The 22,310-nt window shown below is 41.0% G+C and overlaps 2 protein-coding genes and 1 non-coding gene across 11 annotated transcripts in view; 2 read left to right on the top strand and 1 right to left on the bottom strand.

The window, feature by feature from the left end:
- The window catches only part of TIPIN (TIMELESS interacting protein), a 25,539-nt gene extending 16,242 nt beyond the window's left edge, over positions 1–9,297 (top strand). For all 5 annotated transcript variants that reach the window (XM_006020090.3, XM_025199527.1, XM_025199526.1 and 2 more), the window contains 5 exons: positions 1,278–1,353; positions 2,618–2,740; positions 3,928–3,991; positions 7,652–7,852; positions 9,100–9,297. In XM_006020090.3, the coding sequence (XP_006020152.1) occupies positions 1,278–1,353; positions 2,618–2,740; positions 3,928–3,991; positions 7,652–7,852; positions 9,100–9,266 (631 nt within the window). In that variant the 3' untranslated portion in view covers positions 9,267–9,297. The remainder of the gene's footprint in view (positions 1–1,277; positions 1,354–2,617; positions 2,741–3,927; positions 3,992–7,651; positions 7,853–9,099) is intronic.
- On the top strand, positions 6,406–6,539 carry LOC112549672. The gene has a single exon (XR_003093191.1).
- A 1,599-nt stretch (positions 9,298–10,896) lies between the features above and the next one.
- The window catches only part of DIS3L (DIS3 like exosome 3'-5' exoribonuclease), a 39,710-nt gene continuing 28,296 nt past the window's right edge, over positions 10,897–22,310 (bottom strand). For all 5 annotated transcript variants that reach the window (XM_014518250.2, XM_014518249.2, XM_025199523.1 and 2 more), the window contains 9 exons: positions 21,869–22,030; positions 20,547–20,794; positions 19,464–19,556; positions 17,537–18,070; positions 16,088–16,242; positions 15,809–15,987; positions 13,221–13,366; positions 11,320–11,494; positions 10,897–11,225 (listed from right to left, as the gene is read on the bottom strand). In XM_014518250.2, coding sequence (XP_014373736.1) covers positions 10,917–11,225; positions 11,320–11,494; positions 13,221–13,366; positions 15,809–15,987; positions 16,088–16,242; positions 17,537–18,070; positions 19,464–19,556; positions 20,547–20,794; positions 21,869–22,030 — 2,001 coding nt within the window. In that variant the 3' untranslated portion in view covers positions 10,897–10,916. The remainder of the gene's footprint in view (positions 11,226–11,319; positions 11,495–13,220; positions 13,367–15,808; positions 15,988–16,087; positions 16,243–17,536; positions 18,071–19,463; positions 19,557–20,546; positions 20,795–21,868; positions 22,031–22,310) is intronic.

The raw sequence follows: 22,310 nt of genomic DNA, 5'->3' as shown, positions 1-22,310 counted from the left end.
CTGGCTGAGAAGAGCCCCTCCTCCCTAGGGGAGAGGTGGAGGCCATCTCTTCCCAGCAGCTCGCTGCCTCTCTCACCAAAGAGTGGGCTGTGGTCATGAAAGCCAAAGCCTTCCTGACGACACCAGCGCCGCAGTCTTTGGTTGACCACGTGGATCCTCCTCTCCCTCCTCGGCCCATAGCCTGAGACTGGGAGGATCGACGAGAACACCACCTGTGCCCCCAGACCCTTTAGCCCTGCTCCCAAATCCCTGTAGCGCCTCATGACCCGGCTGGGAGTGTTCCGAGCCGTGTCTTTGGTGCCCACATGAATTAGGAGCATGGGATAGTGGTCTGTGGGTTGGAGGAGCTCTGGGATCCTCTCTGCAATGTCCCGGATGCGGGCCCCCGGGAAGCAGCAGACTTCCCGGGCTAAGGGGTCAGGGCAGCAGATTGCCCCCTCCGTCCCCCTCAGGAGGGAGTCTCCCACAACAAACACCTTACGTTTTGTCTTGGGGAGAGCAGGGGCGGGAGCTGCAGTTGGGCCCATGTTGCCTGCGGGAGCCGGCAGCTCAGCAGGCTCTGCTGGATGTTGGAATTTGACCACATCGGTAATTAAGCTTTTATTAAATCCAAAGGCTACATTACTTTAAGTGAGCATTCTAAAATACTGCAACAAATCCCAAGTAGCTGTCCTGTGCTGGTTGGCTCCAGCCAATCAGCTAACATTTAATGAAGAACCCCTCCCCTCTCTTACTCTGTTTTAGCTCTAGATTTCTCATTGCATCATTTTCTTCTGCATTCTAAAATATAATTAGATTTAGCCTGAAACTTCATATATACTTAACTCATTTTCCCCAAAACAGTGACATTTATTAATTCTTGTTGAGTTTTATTCTAGACCTCTGAAGGCTAACATTTGGGATGCTAGTCTGTCACTAGTTTACCCATCTATCCTGCATTAACCTGTGAATGTCTTCTTTCACTCCTTCCTGGGGGAAAAAAAAAGATCATCTTGCTTGTCTCTTAATTGCCTGCCTGTCCTCTGTCTCTCTCAAATCATGGGTTCCCAGAATTGTCATACTTACACTTGATATGATAAAACATCCCGTCATTGCATAATTATATTACTTTTCATAATTCCTATGAATATTTTATGTTCTGCAGTGATTGGGAGGGGGAAAAGCACATGCATGTTACAAACAGCAGTGCTGTTTGTAGTTTAGGTTGCATCTTCTGGAAGAACTATTCTTAAAAACCATATGATTCTCAAGTAATTTCCAATGTTTTCTATTCACAGGTTAGTTTCAGAAAGAGGACTTCCAGCCTTACGCCATTTATTTGACAATGTAAAATTCAAAGGTAAAGGGCATGAGGTAAGATGTACTAAAAATTCTCATTCTGTTTCATAGGGGCTTAGTTTGGACTGATGTTTTATTCATTCTGTTTATTTGGAAGGAGTAGAGCAAAGCCATAGAACAAAATGTGTTGGGTAACATTTGAAGGCTAAAACACTGTTAGGCAGTGTTACTAAAATGCGTCTTGATGGGATTTTGACTGTACCTTAAGTCAGTTGACAGATATGATCTGAAAGATATATCTTGATATTAAATTACCACCCTCAAACTAATGGTTAAAGAACCATTCTGCCTGAAATTTCTCGCATGTAGTTGTTGACCGCAGAGGGATTGTTCTTGAAATTTGTGAGGGTGTTAAGATAAGGCAGGCATAACAGTTTACTTTGTTCTCAAGAAGTACAGAAATTATCTTTGAAAAATTTGGTGAATTAGTTTCATAATATTGTAGTTTAGACTAGAGATTACATGTACAGCAGGAAATTCAGTTGTGGTTTCCATAGTAGCTGACACACAAGACTTAACAAGCTATCATGTGACTAGAATATAACTTACTACATGTGCAAATAGAGTTATGGTTGCTATGGGAACAGTCAGGTTCCTTGACTCTACTGTTTCAGGTCTCAAAAATATTACATAAGCTTTAGGTTTTTGGGAGCCATTTTAAGTTGAGTTGGAACATTTACAAGGGAATTGGGGAATTGACTGAAGTGGTTTGCTCCAGTCTCACCCTGGCACATCTTTCATGTTATACCCTGATGCTTGAAGTGGTAAAGAAAGCATGTAATACTTAGTGGATAAAGTCCAGTTGAAATTCCTATTGCATTAGTGGAGCAAGTGGTCTTTGGCAAAACCGATAATCTGACCTGAAATGTTTATAGGAAGGAGTTATTTCAGGGGAAAACATAGCTGCCTACTTAATAGTATGTTATGGAGCTAACGGTGCATGCAGTAACTTTTTCACAATTTTGGTTTAGTTTTCTGTTTTCTCTGGAATTGTTTTTACAAAGAACCCTTAGCATTAGTTTGCAGACTTCTGAAAAGTGCTCTGATATCCCTGCAAATGTGTTTCCAAATGTTGTTCATCATTCTTATTATACACGGCCTACCCCTACACTCTGACCATAGTTACAGTTGAAGCTGATAGGTTGCTGCTGTGCAGTTTTGCCAAGAAACTTACCTTTGCAACTGTTAAATGCTGCTTGTGTTTCTGAAATTACTTCTCCCTCTAAAATTTGATGACTTACCCAGCTGTTGAATAGAATGTCTTGATTTTTTGGTCCAGGTAGAGGACTTAGACACACTTATGAGACGCATGGAACACTGGGCTCATAGATTGTTTCCAAAACTGCCATTTGATGATTTTATTGACAAGGTTGAATCTTTAGGAAATAAAAATGAAGTCCAAGTAAGTGCTGGTCCTATCCTCTTCTATTCTAATATTATAAACGTCTAAGTCTGTCTGTCTGTAATGCTTTATTTGCACTCTGATTGGCTGACAGAAACAGCCAATCAGAATGGTCCAAGCATGGGGGAGCACTGCCATGATTCTGAAGCCGCACCAAGGACTGGACGGGGTGTGGTAGCTGGGGCCAGCAATGCTGCCCTTGGTGCCCCTGCCCGATTTCCTGCAAGAGGCAGAACAGTGGCGGCACTCCATCCCAGGCCCCTCCCCTCCCCCCCAGTCATTCTTGATGGGCAGCTGGCTAGTTTTCTAATAATACTATATGTTCTCAGGTATGGGTCTGGGAGGAGAAGATTTAAGTTATAATTAGGGACCTACCCAAATCACAATTGCATGGAATTTGCAAAATTGGCCGATCTCTGCAAAATCCGCGAGGGGGAAGAAAACATACCAAAAATAAAATGCTGATTCCCCAGTGGGAGCCAGCTGTTCTCCTGGCCATGCAGACACTTGGGGAAGGGGAGGGGGGGACGGGACTGCTGGCATGAAGGTAAGCAGGCAAGATGGTTGCCACCTCTCTCTGCTGATTGGCTGAGAGGGCTGCGTGTTATTTGGCCCTGCCCCTCTCCACCAGTCAACAGGAAGAGGCCGCATGACAGAGCTCTGTCCACCAATCAGGGGTGGGGTGGGGCCACTGGGCCCCCCGCAGCCATATGGAGGCATTGAGAAGGGGGAAGCAGCCATGATAAGCCCTCAAAAATGGTGGCTGGCCTCACAGTCTTGAAAATGAGCCGGCTGCTGCCTCCAAGTTAGGTAGACCCCTAGTTATAATGCACTTCTAAATAATTTAATGCAAGTGTTTAAGTGAGCTATCACTCATTGTTGAATTAATTATTTAGGATGGCAATATACGTTGTGTTTTATTTGAAACAGTGCTTCAGAGAATCTATTGTGACTAGTAATTAAGACATGACTACAAAAGTTAGTTATGTTGGAATCTTGTTACACATCCGTGTGCAACAGTCTGTTTACTGTGTGCTGTTTCCTCATTGTCAAAATCAGAAACTTACCAGTTACATTTTAAGGTTTTGCATTAATAGCTTTAAGAAACTTGCTTTCAGTGAGGTATTGCAAAGATGCTCTGGTGAATACATTAACTTGTAATAAACAGCATCTCTTCTCATTTTCAGACCTGCTTAAAACGAATTAGACTTGATCTTCCCATTTTGTCTGAAGACTTTACAAGTAATGAAGGCATGTATGCTTTTGTGCAGTTCATCACAATAGTTAGCTCTTCAGAACATTCACTTTCTCTTGCCTTTTTTTGACTGACAGTTAAGGGTAATGGGAAAATAACAAATGCATCCTTGTAAGAATTAGGCTCATCAAGTTCTGTTTTTAAAACACCTACTTTTACTAAAGATTTATACAAATAAAGTACATTTGATCAGAATTGTACTGATAACACTAGGCTGCATTCTGATCAGGCCATATAAATCTCCAGATTTGGTATAAGTGGTTTTCAGAAGGAGTGGAATTGTTTCTTAGCACAATAGTATCCATTATTTCCTGGAAAACAGGTATATATGTAAGTTAATACTGAAGCAAGACAATTGTAGTAAAAGGCTTTTAAGAAACTCATCTGTAGAGGCAAGAACCTTTGATTTTTTGCAAACTGACTAGTCTGATTGGGAATTGAAAATGTATTTAGTACGCCCAAATGATTTGTTTAAGCTGTATTGTTAAAATGAGAAGTCAGATTCTTGTCACCACTGTATTTTATTTATCTTTGCATATACATTATTACCTTTTTGTTTTATTATCTCAAAGTCCAATAGCTTTCTCCTTCTCCCTCCTCCTTGTGCACACTTCATTCCATCAGTTGTTTCAATCAGTGTTTTCAAGTGAATCAGATATTAGTCTGATATCTACTCTGTACATAACTTCTGTTTAGCAAAAGAAAACAGGATTCAGTTAGAATTTCTTTCACAGTACTTCCTAATACTCCAGAAGAGAGGACCCAGACCATAATTTTCCCTGGGGTTCTTGTTACTGATGAAGACAACGACTCATTTAATGTCTTCCCTGTTTCTCTATGGTAGTTTGCTGAAGAACTGGCACAGCAAGTCACAAGCTCCTCTGGTTGCTTCTTTCATTGAGGGTATGACTTGATTATGCTAGAAGGATTCTCTGGCAGAAACCCTCTAGCTACTTTTATTACTTCTGAAGTATCTAGGTTAAGTTTTGAGTTCCACACAGATTTATTTGAATTACACTGATCAGTGACAGGTGCCCTCATCTCTCTTACTGTAAACAAGGCAAATCCCCAGTCTAGGCCGTGCTCTAGTGCCATACAACAAGAATACATCACTAGCAAGCTGAGATCATTTTCTGCTTCTTAGTGAACTAACATTTCCTTCTTCCTCTCCTTTCCTTACATTAGCTGTTTTTATTCTGGCCTCCTAGAAGCCTCCTAACTGCATCACCCTGGATCAGCTTGAGGGGAAGATAGTGCCATTGAGGCATGTCCTTAGCTAAGCTCCACCTGCCCCTTTTTAGGAAGGCTATGTCGTTGATATTGAGCAGTTTGTTCTCCACCTGAAAATGGAACAGAGTTAAAATATATTAAGGAGGGAAACAAACTTGAAAATAAAGTTAGAAAGCTCTGACAAATTAACATTATTTAATAGTCTGTTCTGCATTAGTTTTTTACACCATGCTTATGATTATAGATTTGAGTGCCTTCCGGTAGCATTAGCAATGGGACTAACATTGTAGTGGTGCTCTCTGAGTCTTCTTCCAGGGAAAAAAGCATATGCTGTGGAACGCCTTGTTTTGGCAGAGTTTTATAAATATGTATGTTAGAGAAGGCAAGATCAAAGTAATAAGGCTTGCACTTGGAAAGGAAAGTAGTGAGGTTTGTAGTGGTCTTGAGTTAATGGAGGAATTTATTCCCTTGATTCAGATCAGTACTCAAAGTTTCCTCTCTCGCAGAAGCACTTCATTGTTGGCATTACAGAGATTACTTAATTGGGGACGCAAGATAGTCAAGCACTGTCTTTTATGCTGGAGAGTTAGGTGGCCTTTTACATATCTCTAACCCCAATTTGGAAAGGTCCTTAAAATTAGCCAAGTAGCAACATATTTGATTGTGTCCCAAAATGGTATATTTAATTTAGACGCATAACAAAAAAAAAAAAATCTGCCTATGGGCTGCTTTGTGATCTAAATCAGAAATGTAGGGGGAAAAAAGACATTGATGTAGAGACTGTCTTGGGTTTTTTGTTTATATGTTTGTGTTTTTTGTTGCAAGTCATCAGGCCTTTTCAGAAAGAAAAGACCAATAGGACAGTGTGTAAATTACTTTGTACCTTAGTCATTCAGACGACTTGGCATGGAAAATAGTTCAGGGAACAAGCTGGATAGCTTAATACAGATGTTGGCAACCTGTGGCCCACAGAGCCATTTGATATAGCCCACAAAGCCAGGGGGTTTTGGTAGGGTTCTAGTGGTGGGGGGCTTTCTGGGTCATTCTGGCCTGCATTGCTAACAAAAAAAAAAAAAAAGGGGGGGGGGGGGGGGGTTGCCACCTTCTTGTCACGTGGTTAGAGAATAGCCTTTCATGCAGGGCACAAGCACAAAACCTGTATGCCAGTGTACTAATTGGTGTGGCTGCATTAAGTATCGGTTGCATTTATCAGTAATGTAATGCAACCTTAATCAGCCACGTACAGTAAAACATGGTTCCTGCCGACAGGGTCTGTCAAGTTATCAGACTTCCTGTGCGATGGCTCCATACACTCTTATTTAAAACCATGTTAGTTGCCTTTGAGAGATTCCAATTTTGGCACTGTAGACCTCTATGATAAATGCCTCAGAATTTGTAAAACTAGTATTAATTTTAATTTGTAACCTTTAGTTTTCAAGTCTTTTGTAAGTTTACTTTTTGTTTACAGCAGTGATGCTTACAGTTTTGGTCCTGTGGGTCAGACATATGGCCTTGTGCTGCCCCTGCTGGGCCAGCATCAGGCCCTGTGTGCCTAATCTAGTGCAGAGGACCAGGGCCCACAGGTGTCCCCATAGATCTGCGGGGAACCCCCTGGGCTGAAAGATATGGCACCAGGGGCCAGACCTGGCCTGCAGGCTGGGGGTTGAGCAACCCTGGTTTAGTGCTGTGGAGGTCCAAACATACTTGACCATCAGCATTTCGGAAATGCATCCAATTTTCCCTCTGCTAGAGGCAGGAGAGTTTGTCTGTAATGGAACATGGTGCTTCTGAATTTTAACCCTTTGGGCAAGTCCCTGAACATCTCTGCTTCTGCCCTGTATATCTGTAAAATATGGCAGTTGTGGCTGTAAATATTCTTTGGGAGTTCTGAAGTAGCTGATTGCTTCTACATTTTGGGGAGGTTTTATAATTATTAGTCTGTTCAATAGGACACAGATTCGGTTAGAGTTGAAATGTTCCCAGATGGCCCTTTTTTTTTTCTTTACATGCACCAAAGGGAAAAGCAGCATGACAAGAGTCAGTGCTACAAGAAATTTATTTCTCTCTTTAGTTTTTTCTTCTCCTAACCTTCAAGTGTAGCTTATGGATATTGGTTTAGTGCAGCCAAAAAAAAAGGTGTACGTTACACTCAGAACTCGTTCAGTGTTGCATTTTATACATTTTGGTTCTCTGGTTAACGCTGTAGCTTTGACTACCATCTACAAAGATCTAGAAGAGAGAAGGTTGCTGGCTAGCTACAATTTAAACCAGTGGACAACTTCCAGTTACCGATACCATTTTTTAATTTATTTCCTAACACATTTTTTACAATCTTAGATGTGTATTAAAACTTTTTGCCTTTCTAGGTGTGCGAATAGCAAATTATGGGGTTCAAAAGTGCTGATAAATTTTACTTCTTAAAACAGATGGCAGAGGGGAAAGTAACAGGCTCAATATGGTCGGTGAAGATTTAGACGTTTTTTCTGAAAACGTGAGGGAAGAATTTGATTCTCGCTCAAGTAGCACTCTAACGGAGGAGCAGCAACAAAGAATTGAGAGAAACCGTCAATTGGCCTTGGAACGCAGACAGGCAAAGATGCAGTTTACCAGCCTTTCACAACATAATGGTAAGTAGGGAATGCTTAAATGCTGACGTTGTATTGATAGCTCAGAAATCTCAAAATGCATACCATCCAAATGAAGAAAACATGCTTCCAAATGCCATACAAAACCAGTTCAGTTCCTGGCGGGGCAAGTTTTAAAATGCTTGCTCTTGGCATTCGCTCATTCTTTTGTCTATGAAAAAAGTAGTTGAGCAGTTCTTCTGTTGCAAAGAACTTGGAATGTTTTTGACACTATGGATTCCTATTTGAAATCGCTCTGCTTATCTTGTAATGGCTTTATCACGTGTAAGTTTGCAGCCGTAGCAGTACCAATATTGTATGGCAGCCTGGTTGAGAATCGCTGCTGTTCTTTGTCTGTTTTATCCTTTGCTGACATGGTATGTTTCCAGAGGTTTCTGGGCACACGGGGGGCAACCTGAGGAGGAAAATCCTAGCTTCATGGTTCCAGAGAGAACCCCATACATACTAATACTGTCTGTTACAACATGGGTTGTTTTCTCCACCCACCCCCTCCCCCAACCCAATACAGCAGAGAGGTTAGTTATGGAAAGTCATGGTATAATTCCTGTATAGCAGAGGCAAATGATTAGCTTTACTCCTAAATTCCTATGAAAGAGGCAAGCTCAAAGCCCCTTTGGAACTTGTCTGCCTAAAAGCGATTCCATCCCTTCTATTCTGGAGCCATGTTTTTTCCACTGCCATGTAGGAAGGAGTTGAATTCCCCTTAAGATGTGCTCTGCTTCCTTTTCACCTAATTTGCATATTAAATCAGCTTTAAAGAAAGAAAACTAAAGTGCATATCTGCACTTTGCACACAGCTGCATAAAAACTTTAAATAGTAGTTAAATACTCTCTTCATAATTTTTCACATTAAATGGTGGCATTTTTGTTTATTTCAGGAAGTGACTATTCAAACCTCACAGTGCAACTTTACTCTTTGCAGTACTCTCTTGCCTCGAGAATCATAGTCAGCACTTCTTTCTACAAAGTCGAGCTTGTATAAAAAGAAACTTGAGATTGGAATGTCTTTACTCCGTGTCTTCCCCCCCCCCCCCATATAATTATTATTCCATGAGTATGTTTATCATCCTGCAGATGATCGTTTAGACGATAATGACTCTCCTGAGTTCCTGAGGCTGGCTACAGAGGTGATCCCAAGTCACAGAAGCATGGCTGATTAAGTACTATTACACTATTGGGGTGTCATAGGCAATAACGATCTATATTTGTGATTTGTTTTTTTTTAATAGACCAATCTGCAGGCCACTCAGATGAAGAGTTTAACAGCACTGGGACTCAGAATCCTGACAGTCTGATAAAATTAGAAGAAACTCTAGCTGCTGAAGCAAGAGTTGCTGAGAGAGAAGCCATGGACAAAGATACACAACTGGAACCTGTTGAAGAAGAGATCCAATAACTTTTGACAATATCTGGGTACAAATGATCAAAAATAAAATCCCAGGCATACTGTAGTACTAGCAATATCTCTTTACAGGTGTTGCTGTCTTTTTTCTACTTTCCTTTTTAAACTGGAAGGTTTATGGAAATCTTAATTAAAACAGTGCAGATGGCCAAAATGTTCCCTGTGGGGGAAAAAAGAGCAGGTGTATATGTTGTTCTACAACAGAATATCTGGTAAAAGAACAAAACACCATTTTGCCTTTTCCCTATACTTGAACCTTACTTTTGTCACTGTTGAAAAAGCATTGCTGATACTAGGTTTTCTGAATTATATATAGAGTGAGGGGGTTTTTATTCCCCCCCCCTTTTTTTTCCCCCTCAAACTTATATTTTGAAAGTCACTTGGAATCCTGTTTTAGGAAAGGTTTTCTTTATAGGAAATAAGTGATAGTGAAATGTCTTGCTGTATGTGAACAGGTATCTCGATTTAGCTGTTCAGAAACATTTTGTAACCATATTAATTTCTTATGAAATGTTTGTATTTCATTATTATACAAAAGTTATTAAATTTTGGAAACCAAGTATGAAACGCATGTAACAGCCTTATCTAATGGACGACACGCATCACTGAAGCAAGTTACTACCTTTTCTGAAGTGCAGCTCAATTTAATCATGCGTTCAGACAGTACTATGCAGATTCCTGTTGACAACACTTGAGGTAACACAAGTAAGTAGCTCAGGGTTGTGAAAGTAGTCTGAAGAGATGATATTGCAGTAGGCCCATTAGAAGCTGAACTACACTTGATTTAAGGGTTGATTGGAAAGGCTCCTGCCTTTCACAGCAACTGTTTACTTTCTGTTCCGCCCTCCTGTCCTCAAGTCCCATGTTTCTGTTCAAAAGGTAATAGCAGGTTCTTTGACCTTCTCATTTTAGGAAGAGAATCAGTTCAACAATTGAGTAGTTCTTATAGTATGGTAGTACTGCAGAAGTCAATGAAACGAACATTATGTACGGCAGTTAAACAACCCCTGTAAGCAGACCGTCTCTTCACATCTTACTGATGTTCATTTGTGACATCTTTTCATAGTGATAGTGGCCCCAGGCTTCCTAAACCTGCCCTTTGCTAGCATGTTGTAAATAAATGGGTTCGGGCTAAATACATGAATGTTCTTTAAGGCTATGTTCATCAGTTACAGTGTTTTATTGGATAACTGACCTAGGTAAAACAATTAAAAGCCACTGCACAATCTGCAGAAAACTTACGTGGACAAGTATCATCTGTACTAGTATGTTCATCACTAGATATCATTATTTATAACCAAATACAAAATTGATTTAGATTCCTGTTAAAAATCTAGTTAGAAAAATAAATTCTGAGTAGCTCTTAAAGCAGAATCGGGAGTTTTTCAGTAAGACAAATCTCTGAAGAGGTCATTTAAGTCTTGAATGTGACAGTTCATTGTGCATAAAAAACACAAAAATTCAAGTCTGTTTTCATTAAGTAGAAATATTACCTTTTATCTAAAATAAATACCAAAAGTTTCTCAATTTCCTAAAACATCAGTTTTAAAGATCAGTACCTCCTTTTTAAAAAAAACAGGATTTAAAAGTGAGTGAAGTTGCCGAAGTGGAATACAGCAGCATGCAACAAGACCATGTTACACTTCATGCTCTGTTACCAGCTGAGACATCTAACAGATCCAGGTCTCTGATTTCCTCCAGTAGTTGATACAGACTAGTTCCCTTTGTTTGGCAATATTCCTGATATTCTTCCTGAATTATTTCAGCCCTGGCTCTTTCTTGGGCAAGCTGAGCTTCTTCTGCAGACTTGGTTACTTCTTTCACTAAGTCACTTTTCATTACATGGGAATTCTGAGAAACGTCAGCGTCGGTTGTCTCGTACGGTGTGTTGCTAACTATCTCAAGCTTGAGGGTGTCAGCATGGCATCGGGAGGACTGCCCAAGTATTTTCACCTTAGAAAGAGAGTACAGAATGTTATTTCCTCCCCACAAGTTGTGCACTTAGTAATTCCTTTAATTTTCTTCTAAATGAACTGAAGACACTTACTGTGATATGTTCAAACAGACTCAGTGTAACAGATTCTCCAGCAGTTGTAGTGGAGGTAATTCTGTTTTGGAAGCGCTGGAGAAAACCAGGTTTCCATTCACAACTCCCGTCAGACTGACATGAGATGACTAAACCCTCCTTGTTTTTCAGATATGCAGGAGCTTTAATTCCATACCTATAGGACAGAGAAAGTGAAAATAAGAACACGATTTCTGATACAAGGAATCAGATCGGCAAACTAATCTTATTCATAAGTTTAGTCTAACAGTACACAGACCAGGGATTTGGAAAGGGAAAGATACAAAACTGAAATAGGTAACTACACTTACAGAATTTTTTTTGAAGTGGAGTTTATTCTTGCTTCAATATCTCTTTGTCTTCCTACCCTCCCCCAGTTAACCAATGTGGAAGTCTACCTCACCACCTCTATAACCCACAATCAGGGAGCAAGGAAAATCATCAGCTAATCAAACCTAATTTTCCAGTTGAGAGAGGAAGAGACCAAGTTATCCCTGCCATTCCAGCAGCTCCTGGTCCTTTGGGGTGTTTATACAAGCACTCTGGGAATGGCGAGGGGGCTCTTTAATTGGAGTGGCTCTGAGACCTGCTCTAAAAGCACCCAGAGTGTCCCCGTGCTGAAAAATGGTGGCAGAGGTGCTTTAACTAAAGCTCATTGAACAAGCTTTAGTTAAAGCGCCCCTGCTGCCATTTTTCAGCACGGGGACGCTGATACATGAGAAGCTGGAGTCCACTGGAGTGTGGTAATTACCATGCTCCAGCAGTCAATTGAGTCTACACTGACGCTCTGTAATTACAGCACATCAGAGCAGCCTCGCTGCTCGTGTACGGGCACCGTTTGGGGCTGGGAAAAGCTCTTCTAACAGTGAAAGGCAGAGCTGTCTAACTACTGCATAACAGCAATTGTTATTCCTACTCCTGCAATTCAATACAGCTGAATTATGCTAAAAGAATATTTAATAGATTCACTTAAAAATATTAATGTAGTGTAAAAGCTTAAAATTAGTTTCACATAAGGACTGCTCCACAGCACATGAGAGACTGTTGCTAATTACAAGTTGAAGGGCTGGCACAGTTAAGTGCCTGTCTATATTTGTTTCTCTATTCTGGTTGCTCTCTCAGGATCTGGTCTATGACTAGCTGCTGGTCCGCATAAAATAAGCCACAAATGCTTTCAACTGATATATGCTGGATTTTTGCTTGTAGCCATGTTGGTCTAAGGACATAGGCCGGCAATGTTCTTTGGGTGAATCTGATCTCTTTTACTCGACCAGCTGAGTAGTTGGAAACAAGTTCTTTACAAGCTTTCGGCCACAATCACCCTATATGTACTATGCTTTCTCTACCCAGAAATACAGATGGGACCTTGCAAGAAAGGCACAATTGCCATCCTCACTAAGAACATAAGAACTGGATATCAGCTACATGAAGCAGCTGGTAGGAAATGAATTGGGTGCAAAGTAAGAGGCAGCTAAGGAGGGTGCAGCTTTAAACTCTTTCCTTCCCTGATACAGACCTGCCTTTTGTTCGATTCCCTTTCTAATACTAAAAAATATACTTGCAGTGAAACACTTCAATTCTTTTCTTTTCCTGGGAGAAAGCGAGCTGAAAGGGATTGCTATGGCAGTTGCAAGGACAGCCAGGCAGTGGAAGGCCGTCTGACCGTTCTTTTAAGTTAGACTTTTAAGTATTCAGAATAGGTAAATACTATATTCTGTAGCCTGAATTAATGGATAGAAAGTATTGCTTCCACCCAGAAACAGCTGAAAGTGAAGCCTAAGCTTGTTGCAGTTGGAGAAGGGCTATGCAAGGTAGTTCAGCCCTCCAAAACCCCAGCGACCCCTGGTTATTTCTAGACTAATTATAAACTCTAATCAACTTACCTTGGTACAAAAACAAGCACACCATTTGTTCGAATTGAGTAAATAACACCATCTGCTACACAGCGCTCATCAGCTTCAGCAACTTTGTCTTTGAAATACATACACTGGAAAAGCTCAGTTGACTGCTTCTGGGCACGTTGTGCAGCCTGTGAGAAGGGAGAACCCCCATGAAGAGTTTATGATCATAATAAATCAATGTTGCAGAAGATGATTTGGCTTCCAAGTTGTAAATTTCTAGAAGGGTCATTTCATTATTGTATTTTTATAAAAATAGACTTATCTACTCCAAAAGCTGGCAACCTTTTGCTGCAGCAGGCTGCTGCTGGCAACCCAGCTCCCTCCTGTGGGCTACAAACCTATGCACCCCTCCGGAGTCAGCAGATGGTGCAGAGGGAATCCAGCATGATGCAGGTGGTAGGACCCTCGGGATGCCTCTGCTCCTCTGGCCACGGGGAAGAGTGGGCCGCACAACCCTAAGGACTCCTGCCCAGCTGCACCATGGGGCTGATTCCCTGAGCTACTGTTGGCCATATCCCATCTCTTCCACAGGTTGCCATCCATGTCCCTGCCCCAAGGTGGGAAGTACTACATGTAAAAAAATGCATGCTCTTCAGCTGCAGCTGTCTTAAGAAGAATTACATAAATACCACGTTCCTGGTGCAACTAAACCCTATCTAAGGAGCAGACAATCTGTTTAACTGTTACATTCAGAAACAGAAGCAACAGGAGTGTTGCAAGTCCACTGGGTTAAGAAGACTCCTTGGGTCTATTCCCACCCATGCTGCCTGCTGATATTTGCCTCATGTTTTATCTTTGTCAAGCCAAAAAGACAGATATGCTTTCATGTTTGTATAATAGTACTACTTGGATATAACTGACTATGCTGGTAGGGTCAGGTTGACAAGTGGTTAATTCTGCTTGGTTTCAGGGAAATCTATAACATCCTTTTCCTTTCTGTTGGCAAAAGGAAGTCTTTATTTCCAACTCCACTCCCAGGGGAGAAGGTGGATTAGGAGAATCCACTGGAGCAGAGGATCAGGACTGACTCCACTATAATCAATCTACAAAGCTCCTCAGGGGTCTGTTTCTGCCTCCACCTCCACCCTGACCAGGTTCCTTTTCTCAAGCCCTGTATCTTAGACTGAGGCTGGTTCATACATCAGCCTATTTTTAGCTAGAGTCTGCGGCAGGACCCAGCCCCTGCTGCTGATAGAGAGAAATCACTGGAGGAGTAAAAAGGGCTTCCTGCCAACAGAAAGACAGCCAGTCCCTGCAAGACATCCCCCCAAAACCCCCCCACTCAATTTATATTCCCCTTTACCATCCCTTTTCAAAAGTGATGCAAATTCAGCTACCCTCTAAATCTAAATTACTTATTTGTCCCTTACAGATCTTATCACGCTATGTCCCCACAGATTTACAACTTCATTAGTTGCTCTGTTAAAAGCTCAAGAACAGGAAAGTTTGCTTATATCAGCAGAACTTGTCTGACCTAACTTAGACTCTGAACTGGCAAAATGAAACTTTAATTTCATTTGAAGAAGTCGAGCATGTACATATAGGCAGGGGCAATGAAAGGTGTTTTTTGAAGGTTCATTTTTCAATTATTTAACCCAAGGTTGGGAGAAGGCAACCTATTCTAAGAATCAAGGTGTACGTACTTTTTAAAAATTCTTAATACTTCAAATGCTGAGAGCTCTCACAAGTTTTAGAAATGAAAGTTTTCAGTTCTGGTAAAATAGTCGAGAACAGATGGAAGAACAAAGTTGTTTCATCAGAGGAAATGAAGCATCTTTAACCCTCTCATAATGGAAATAATTAGTAAGGCAACAGCTAAGGAAAGGAAATTAATTAATAAAAAAAACAGTCTCTCCTCAAATACACGCGTGGTCCAAGCCAGAAGTACCGGTGTTTACAAAACTGGAACATGGACTCGACAGAAAGTTCTTGGCTTCTTAGCACATCGATATACAGAAAAATACAGGGAAAGAAAACAAGTTGGTATTTTTAGTTTGGCTTTAAGTGTCTCTTGCCACTGATCCTGCTTGCAGTGCACAATCAGCTTGCGCACTGCTACTGCACTGTCAAAATACTGGAGGGCTCAGACAACGAGAGCACCAAGCTGTGCTGTGGGCTTTTCAAGCCCTTCTGACTCCAGAGCCTTCGATAAAAGAACCATGTTTAAACAATGATAGGAGATTTTTAATTAAGCATGTTCAAACCTAATTACTTCTTAAACTATTGGAGAGGTCCCTGGCAGCATGCAGACGTATTAAATGTCTGTTCTCTACAGGTGCAGGAAGTAATGTCTTTGTTCTCATGCTTCCATCTGCACTCAAGTGGGCTCAGCATCTGCATGCCTGGTTATGCATCATTTTTGTGTTTTATGGCCCAACCATAGTGACAGTTTCAAGTTTTACTTATATTCATTTGATTCCTGTCTAATTTTGTATTGAATTAAATTATTTTAATTAGAGGGTAACGAGTGTATGTAACTGTTGCCTGCAGGGGCCCCAGTCAGGATCAGCACCCCACAACAGGAGATTCTGTATAAAACCCTGCCAAAAAACCCCGTTTGCCCAACTTACCCTGTTTCTGTTATTAATATGGCTACACAATTCGTCAAGATCTTTGTTGCTGAACAAACTGTCCTTAATATTTTCTTTTGTGTCCTTTAAAGTGGCTGCTACTATCAGTCTGTGGACAGCAATATCAGCATATCTTCTAATTGGAGAAGTAAAATGGGTGTATTTATCTAGGGCAAGTCCTATGACAAAAGACAGCAATGATGAGAAAAAAAGGAGTCATTAGAAACTCAGCATTTAAAAACTACATGGAAATGTAAAAAAGGGACAAGCAATAGGTACCATAGTGATGAAATTCTTCTTCAGAACAAGAACCAGTGGAAAAGTACAGTGCATTGGACATAGCCTGAGTAGCCATCGATCGCAGCAGTTTGTTCACAATTGGATCTAAGGGATCATTTGCTCTATCCAGAGAATCAGCCAGGGCTTTATTAGACCTACCAAAAAGAGTTAATTCTGAATAAAATAATGCCATTGCTGAATATTAGACCATGCAATTAAAAGCAGCAAGGCAAAATGCCATTTATGTAGCATTAACCAGATGGCATTCTGCATCATTACTAAAACTTCTCTACAAAAAAAATAGTTCAGGAGCAGCTCTGGGAAAGCCAGACTTCATTTCAACATTTCCTCTCTGCACCTCATGTGCTCATATGAGGAGAGGAAGGAGTGGAACACGGGCTGCTCTACTCCTACTTTGGCGACAGAGCCTGTCACAAACAAGGGCAGAGTGTCATGCACTCAAGACTGTGCATCCCCTAACATTCACTTGGCAGCGCCCTGGTTGAGAACCACTGGTGTGCTGCTTCAGCTGACCTCACTGGTTCTCAGCTGGGGTGCTGCTGCCACCACCGCATCCAAGTGAAACAGCCCCACGTGCATTGTGCACAGTCAGGTACGTCTAAGGTAGGCAGAAGCACCCACACTTGCTGAAGCCCTTCCTGGTCTGCCCCCACCTCCCTCCCACGCTCCTCCTGGAAACAGATGTGTGGGACAGTTCCCACCTGCCTCTTTCCAGAAGCAGCATGGGGGAACGGACCAGGAAGCGCTGCAGCAATAGCAGGCGCCCATGCCTGATTCACGCTTATCTGGCTAGGCACAATGTGCACAGGGCAGTTGCAAGGGTTGCCACAGGGGTGACACCTGTACCACAGCACCCCTAAAAGGGTCTCACAGTACCCCAGTTGAGAACCACTGTTGCAGACCTGTCTGTACATGGCAAGAGGCATAAGCTACAGTGCAACTAAAAGGAGGCAGCTATGGATGCATAGCCTCTGCTCCTGGAAGTGATGACGCCCTGGAGTCAGACGGCTCTGTATTTCCTCCAGTAAATTAGACATAAATTAAATCTTCTTAAATACTTACATTCCACTGAAAATTCTTTACTCAAAGGAGGAGAAACTCTCAGACCACCACTGGAGGAACCAGGGAGCAGCTGAGGCTCAAATACATGAGTATAAACTAGTCTGGCTCTTTCACACTGATTGGATGAATAATGTTTGACAATTAAAATGCTTCTGTACCATTTTGGTCTGACCCATCATTCATCACCAGACTGGCAATCCCAAACTGCTGAAAAGCTATGTTTAAAAAGCTACAACTATTTTTAAAAAGCACTATAAAATACCTATAAAAATTCTAATTTGAATTTATATATCCAGCTCTGGAGTTAAAATAGCTAATCACTGGAATTTTTCTTCAAACACTTAAATTAAGAGACGTAAACGGTACCACGTGTCTATGACAAAGCCTTTAGCACTGGCGCATTCTCGAAGTTCAGAAAAAAACTCTTGTCGTGGAGGAGGGTGTTGACGTAACATGGCTTGTTGCGGAAATTTCTCCCAAATCTTCTTTGCCACCCAGTGGTTGGCAAGAATCATGCATTCAGCAACAGTCTCGTGCACCTCCAGTGGCTGCTTAGGGATAAGGTCATGAATGTTCTTCTTATCATCCAGCAGCACTCTGATTTCCACTCCTTCCAATTCCAGGGCACCACAGCTGTCGCGTTTAGCCCGAACATGTCGAGCTATATCAGTCAGCTTTCCTATTGCCCACACCAGTTCATTCAGCTTCTGCTGTCTAGTTCTCTCATCCAGTTCTTTGAGTTCTAGGATCTCATCAACACCACTCAGGTCTCCATCTAATAATGCTTGGGCTGCCTCATAGTGCAGTTTGTATGCAGATCGAATAATGGTTCTGTTGTACCAGACCCTCTGTATTTCATAAGAAGTTTTATCCAGTTCCCACATGACACTTACAGCATACCTGAAAAATAAAATCATAATGTATTTATTTAACAGTACTTTGTTTTTTTTATTCAACTTGAACTTGAAACATATCCAAGTCTGCAGATTCTCTTACATTTCTTATACCAAGAATTCTCTTTGACTTAATGAAGCAAACAGGGCATCAGCAGTGTCTTTGTTTAATGCATTTGCCTTTCACCCTTTAAGACGGTATGTAAAATAAATGAAGAGCAAGCATATTTAGTATTCTACTACTCAGCTACAGAACTCTGGTGTAAGGCAGAGCTGTGCAGCTTCTGGCCTGCGAGCTGTGTTTAGCTGCTGTTTCCTGCCACTGCTCTGCCAGGGTCTCTGGGTTCCCCCCTCCTTCCTCCAGCTTCTGCTTTTTGCTCCTAAGCCCCTGGAGGCAGGGCAGCATAGCCTGGGAAGCCCACAGAGCCTGCAGCCCCCAGCTGCTCAGAAGTTGGACAGCTTGCAGTAAGGCCTCTTAGTGACATGTGCAAAACATCTTATTCTTTGTCACTTTTAAACAGGAATGAAGAAAGAAATCTATGCTCTTACAATAACAGCTACTTTGTCAGCATTAAACACATCCAAAAAATCTTTTTTTTTTTAAATGGAGAGAGGTGGGAATTACAGGAATTCTCCAAAGAAGATTCTTAGGTACCAACAACTGTTTATTGCAGGAATAAACTTTGAGAACATAATGTTGCAGTTTGACTGAACGCTAAGCCTCATGTCTTCCAAAGACTTGTGCACGTGCTCAACTGGTTAAAAGGATTACTATTAGAAAATAAACCATTTCACTACATATATCATTCTTTGAGGATCAGGGCATGCACCAATATTTCCACAAATAAAAAGGTGACTTTTTCAAATGCATGCAACTCTGCAATTTTGTTATTTAGGCAAGCGTCTACATGTGCATTAACACACTTTAGTAAATGCGCATTAAATCCAGTACCTCCGTTGTGAGGTACTAAGAATATGGGCATTAGCTTATATTAATGCACATTAACTACAGAGCATGGTATTCAAGTGACGCTTAATGCGCATTAACCTATTTTAATGCATATTAACTAAATAGCACATTTTTAATGATGTTTTAATGTGCATTAAAATAGACTAATGCACATTAAGGCACACCTGTGGATGTACCCATTAAGTACTAAACCATACGCAATAAAAATATGTCTTAAAAACAACCAACCAACCAACCAAAAACCTAAGGAAGAATTCCTTACTGGTTTCACAGAATTATTTGTACTCTGCTTGTGATCTTTACATGTGTGCTCTCAGAAACGTTATTCTTGGAGGTCTGTACAAGGGATTTACTCAGGTAACTGCTGGTAACAATAATGAAGTTACTCGTATAAATCCCACATTAGTCATAAATATTACGAAAGTCTTACCTATCAACTCCACTAAGAAGAGAGCATATGTCAGCACTCAGGACAGAGGGCAGCATGTCATAACGACGATCGGCTAAGTAATAAGTTGTCGCCCTGAGGATAAAGCACATTTATTGTTCTCTTCAAAGGGATTCATTGGTGTACATCTCTCAAGCAGTCTGTGGCATAAGCACAGCTTCAGCAAAACAAGATACAAATCTCAGCATGATTTTAACAGGTTAGTTTTACACAATACACACAAGAGCAGCAAACTACTCAGGTTATTTAAATATTCATTTACAAAATATGGGGCAAATCCTACTTCCCTCATGCACCATCAACTTTCATTATATTTTCAGGAATGAAGCGTTAAGGCCTAAACAGTCACATAAAACAAACTATTCAGAGGCTCTATCTAATGCACTCCTGCCAACTATCAACTACCTTACTGCTCTGCAGCTGCATAAAGCAGTCTATTTTTAAAAAATTAGTGCCAAGACTAGAAAAGGACTGTCTTATGTGGGAAATGAAAATCCAGTCTCAATATCCTCAGTTGCAAATTTTCCAACTAGGACAGAGACTTCCATATACTGTAGCAGAGGGATTTATTTATATACTGTACTGATGTAATGGGGGCTTTTTCTATTGGATGTGTTCTACCTTCTGTAAACATGCATCAAAAATAAACAAGGGTTTTCTAATTATATCTAAATCTTGATAATTGAAACAAAACAATGACCAAGACTTAATCATATCAAATACCGCTAATTAAGGATAGATGATTTCAGGAAATAAGAAAGAAGCATTTCATGCATAAAGAAGCAGCTAAGCCCACCAGAAGAGATTTATTTCCACAACAAATCCTTTCTTCCCCCGAGGCAAGCACCAGGTCCCTACTGGCTCGTTCTTTGTAGGGAAGCCTACCGAACATACCACTTCATCTGTTTATTTTGAGGAAGCTATTTTTATAGTCACCAACTCTTTAAGAAGAGCAACAAGCTTCTTATTCTCAGTAATCTTTTTACATGATTTAGGACAGCCTCAATATAAGCTTCCAAGTTTCCCTCCTGCAATATGCTCTGCACTTCATAGTAAATAAGTTACCTTGCTCTAGCCTCAAGATCAGTGTAAGAATTTACTGGCACAAAATGGGTTACATCTGCAATATGGACACCTAGCTCTAGGTTCCCATTGGCTAATGCTCTAACAGAGAGTGTATCATCCACATCTTCACAGCCTTTTGGGTCAATGCTGAATACTAGATGCGTATCCCTCAAGTCAATGCGTTTCAGCTCCTCCTCTGGATTCACCCTCCATGGATTCTCCAAGGTGCTGACTGGCATCTCCGACATCTGCACAAAGAGGATATTGGCAATTTGTAAATGTATTACGGATAAAGGTAACACTGCATTTAAAATGAGCTGTTTCATCTTACAGTGACACAACAGTAGCTGCATCTATGAAGTTGTTGTAATTTTTCACCCAAGAAAGGCAACTCTTTTAAACATATTTTCACTGCATTCTCCAAGTCTGCCCAACACGTTTAACTTATAGAAAGCATCAGTTTCCTTATGCTTTAAAATAGTGCTCCTGCATAGTGACTTTTGGAGACAAGTACCTAAGTATTAATGCAGTTCTGGTAAATAGTAATGGATCTTGTCTTTTGCATCCGTCTACTGTGCTTAGTTTTAAAAGAATATGAATATTAAAAGCGAATCAAAACTTCACAGGAGATTAGCCCCTTCCCTAATAATGTAAGTTGGAAGTTTTGACAGATCTTAAAGCACAGATGTATAACATGTAGCCCACCATGGCAATCCCAATGGCCCTCCATATTTCTGCATTAACCACTTTATTAAACAAAAGAGATTTTAAAAGTAAAACAGCAAGTCCTGTGTCCTCATCACATGGCAATTCATCAGTCTGTGCATAGATGATCCAGTTTCCCACCTCCTGCTAATGTGCTGAGGACCTGCATCAGGTGAGAGCCAATCCTGTGAGTGGTGGCTCTCCACTGGAAAGTGCACCTTGCAAGCAGCCCTCAGATTTTGATTTGTCCACCCCCACCCTGAGGAGTCCTCAGATCAAAAGACAGTACTATTTCAACATACTACCTAGCATGAAGATCCTAAACCAGAGGTGCCCGTATTTACAGTGCAAAGTACATTTTAACACAGAGATTATCTCAAATCACATTACTGTGATTTGCAAATCCATTCTTTCCTTGGGACAAACCCAGTAATTACATACTTGGAAAACTGACATTAGAAAAGTATCCCATGTAATTTTTAGAAACTGGAAACAGGTAAACAAAAAGGCACTTTGTCGTCAGCTAACTCTCTTCAAACCTTCAGTAGGTCCCTCTCCTTAATGAGCAACAATCTGAGAACCAGTGTTAAAGAATCCAGTTAACCACAAAGTCTAACCTGTACTTCAGAGAAAGGAGCAACAGAAATGCCGTTCTCCACCAGAATAGCTGCTGTTTCCCCTTCGAGATCGCCTATTCGTCCTAGAACTCGAACAAAATGTCCATTTGGATATACAGATGTCGACTCCCAGGCATCAATGCGCACAATAACTCTACAATCCTGTAGGGAAGCAATAATTCTTATGTTAAAACAGCAATTCATTACTAAAAAGCAATCAACATAAATGCTAATCAAGGGGCAACCTGTGAAATCCAAAGATTAGCAACTCTAAAACTAATCTTACAGACAGAAGAAAACATTTGGGGAACTATGCAAATAGACACTGAAGGACGTTACAGTTTCTCCTTATGAAAGACCATTCAGAAGCATTTAACAGAACCACAGCTTTAAATGAAAAACCAAAATACATATATACTGCATTTATGCACACCCTAGGCTC

The sequence above is a fragment of the Alligator sinensis genome, unplaced genomic scaffold (assembly GCF_000455745.1).
Source record: "Alligator sinensis unplaced genomic scaffold, ASM45574v1 scaffold210_2, whole genome shotgun sequence".
In the NCBI taxonomy this organism is placed as follows: domain Eukaryota; kingdom Metazoa; phylum Chordata; order Crocodylia; family Alligatoridae; genus Alligator; species Alligator sinensis.
The sequence above is the reverse complement of the archived record's forward strand: the minus strand, read 5'-3'. Positions and strand labels throughout refer to the sequence as shown.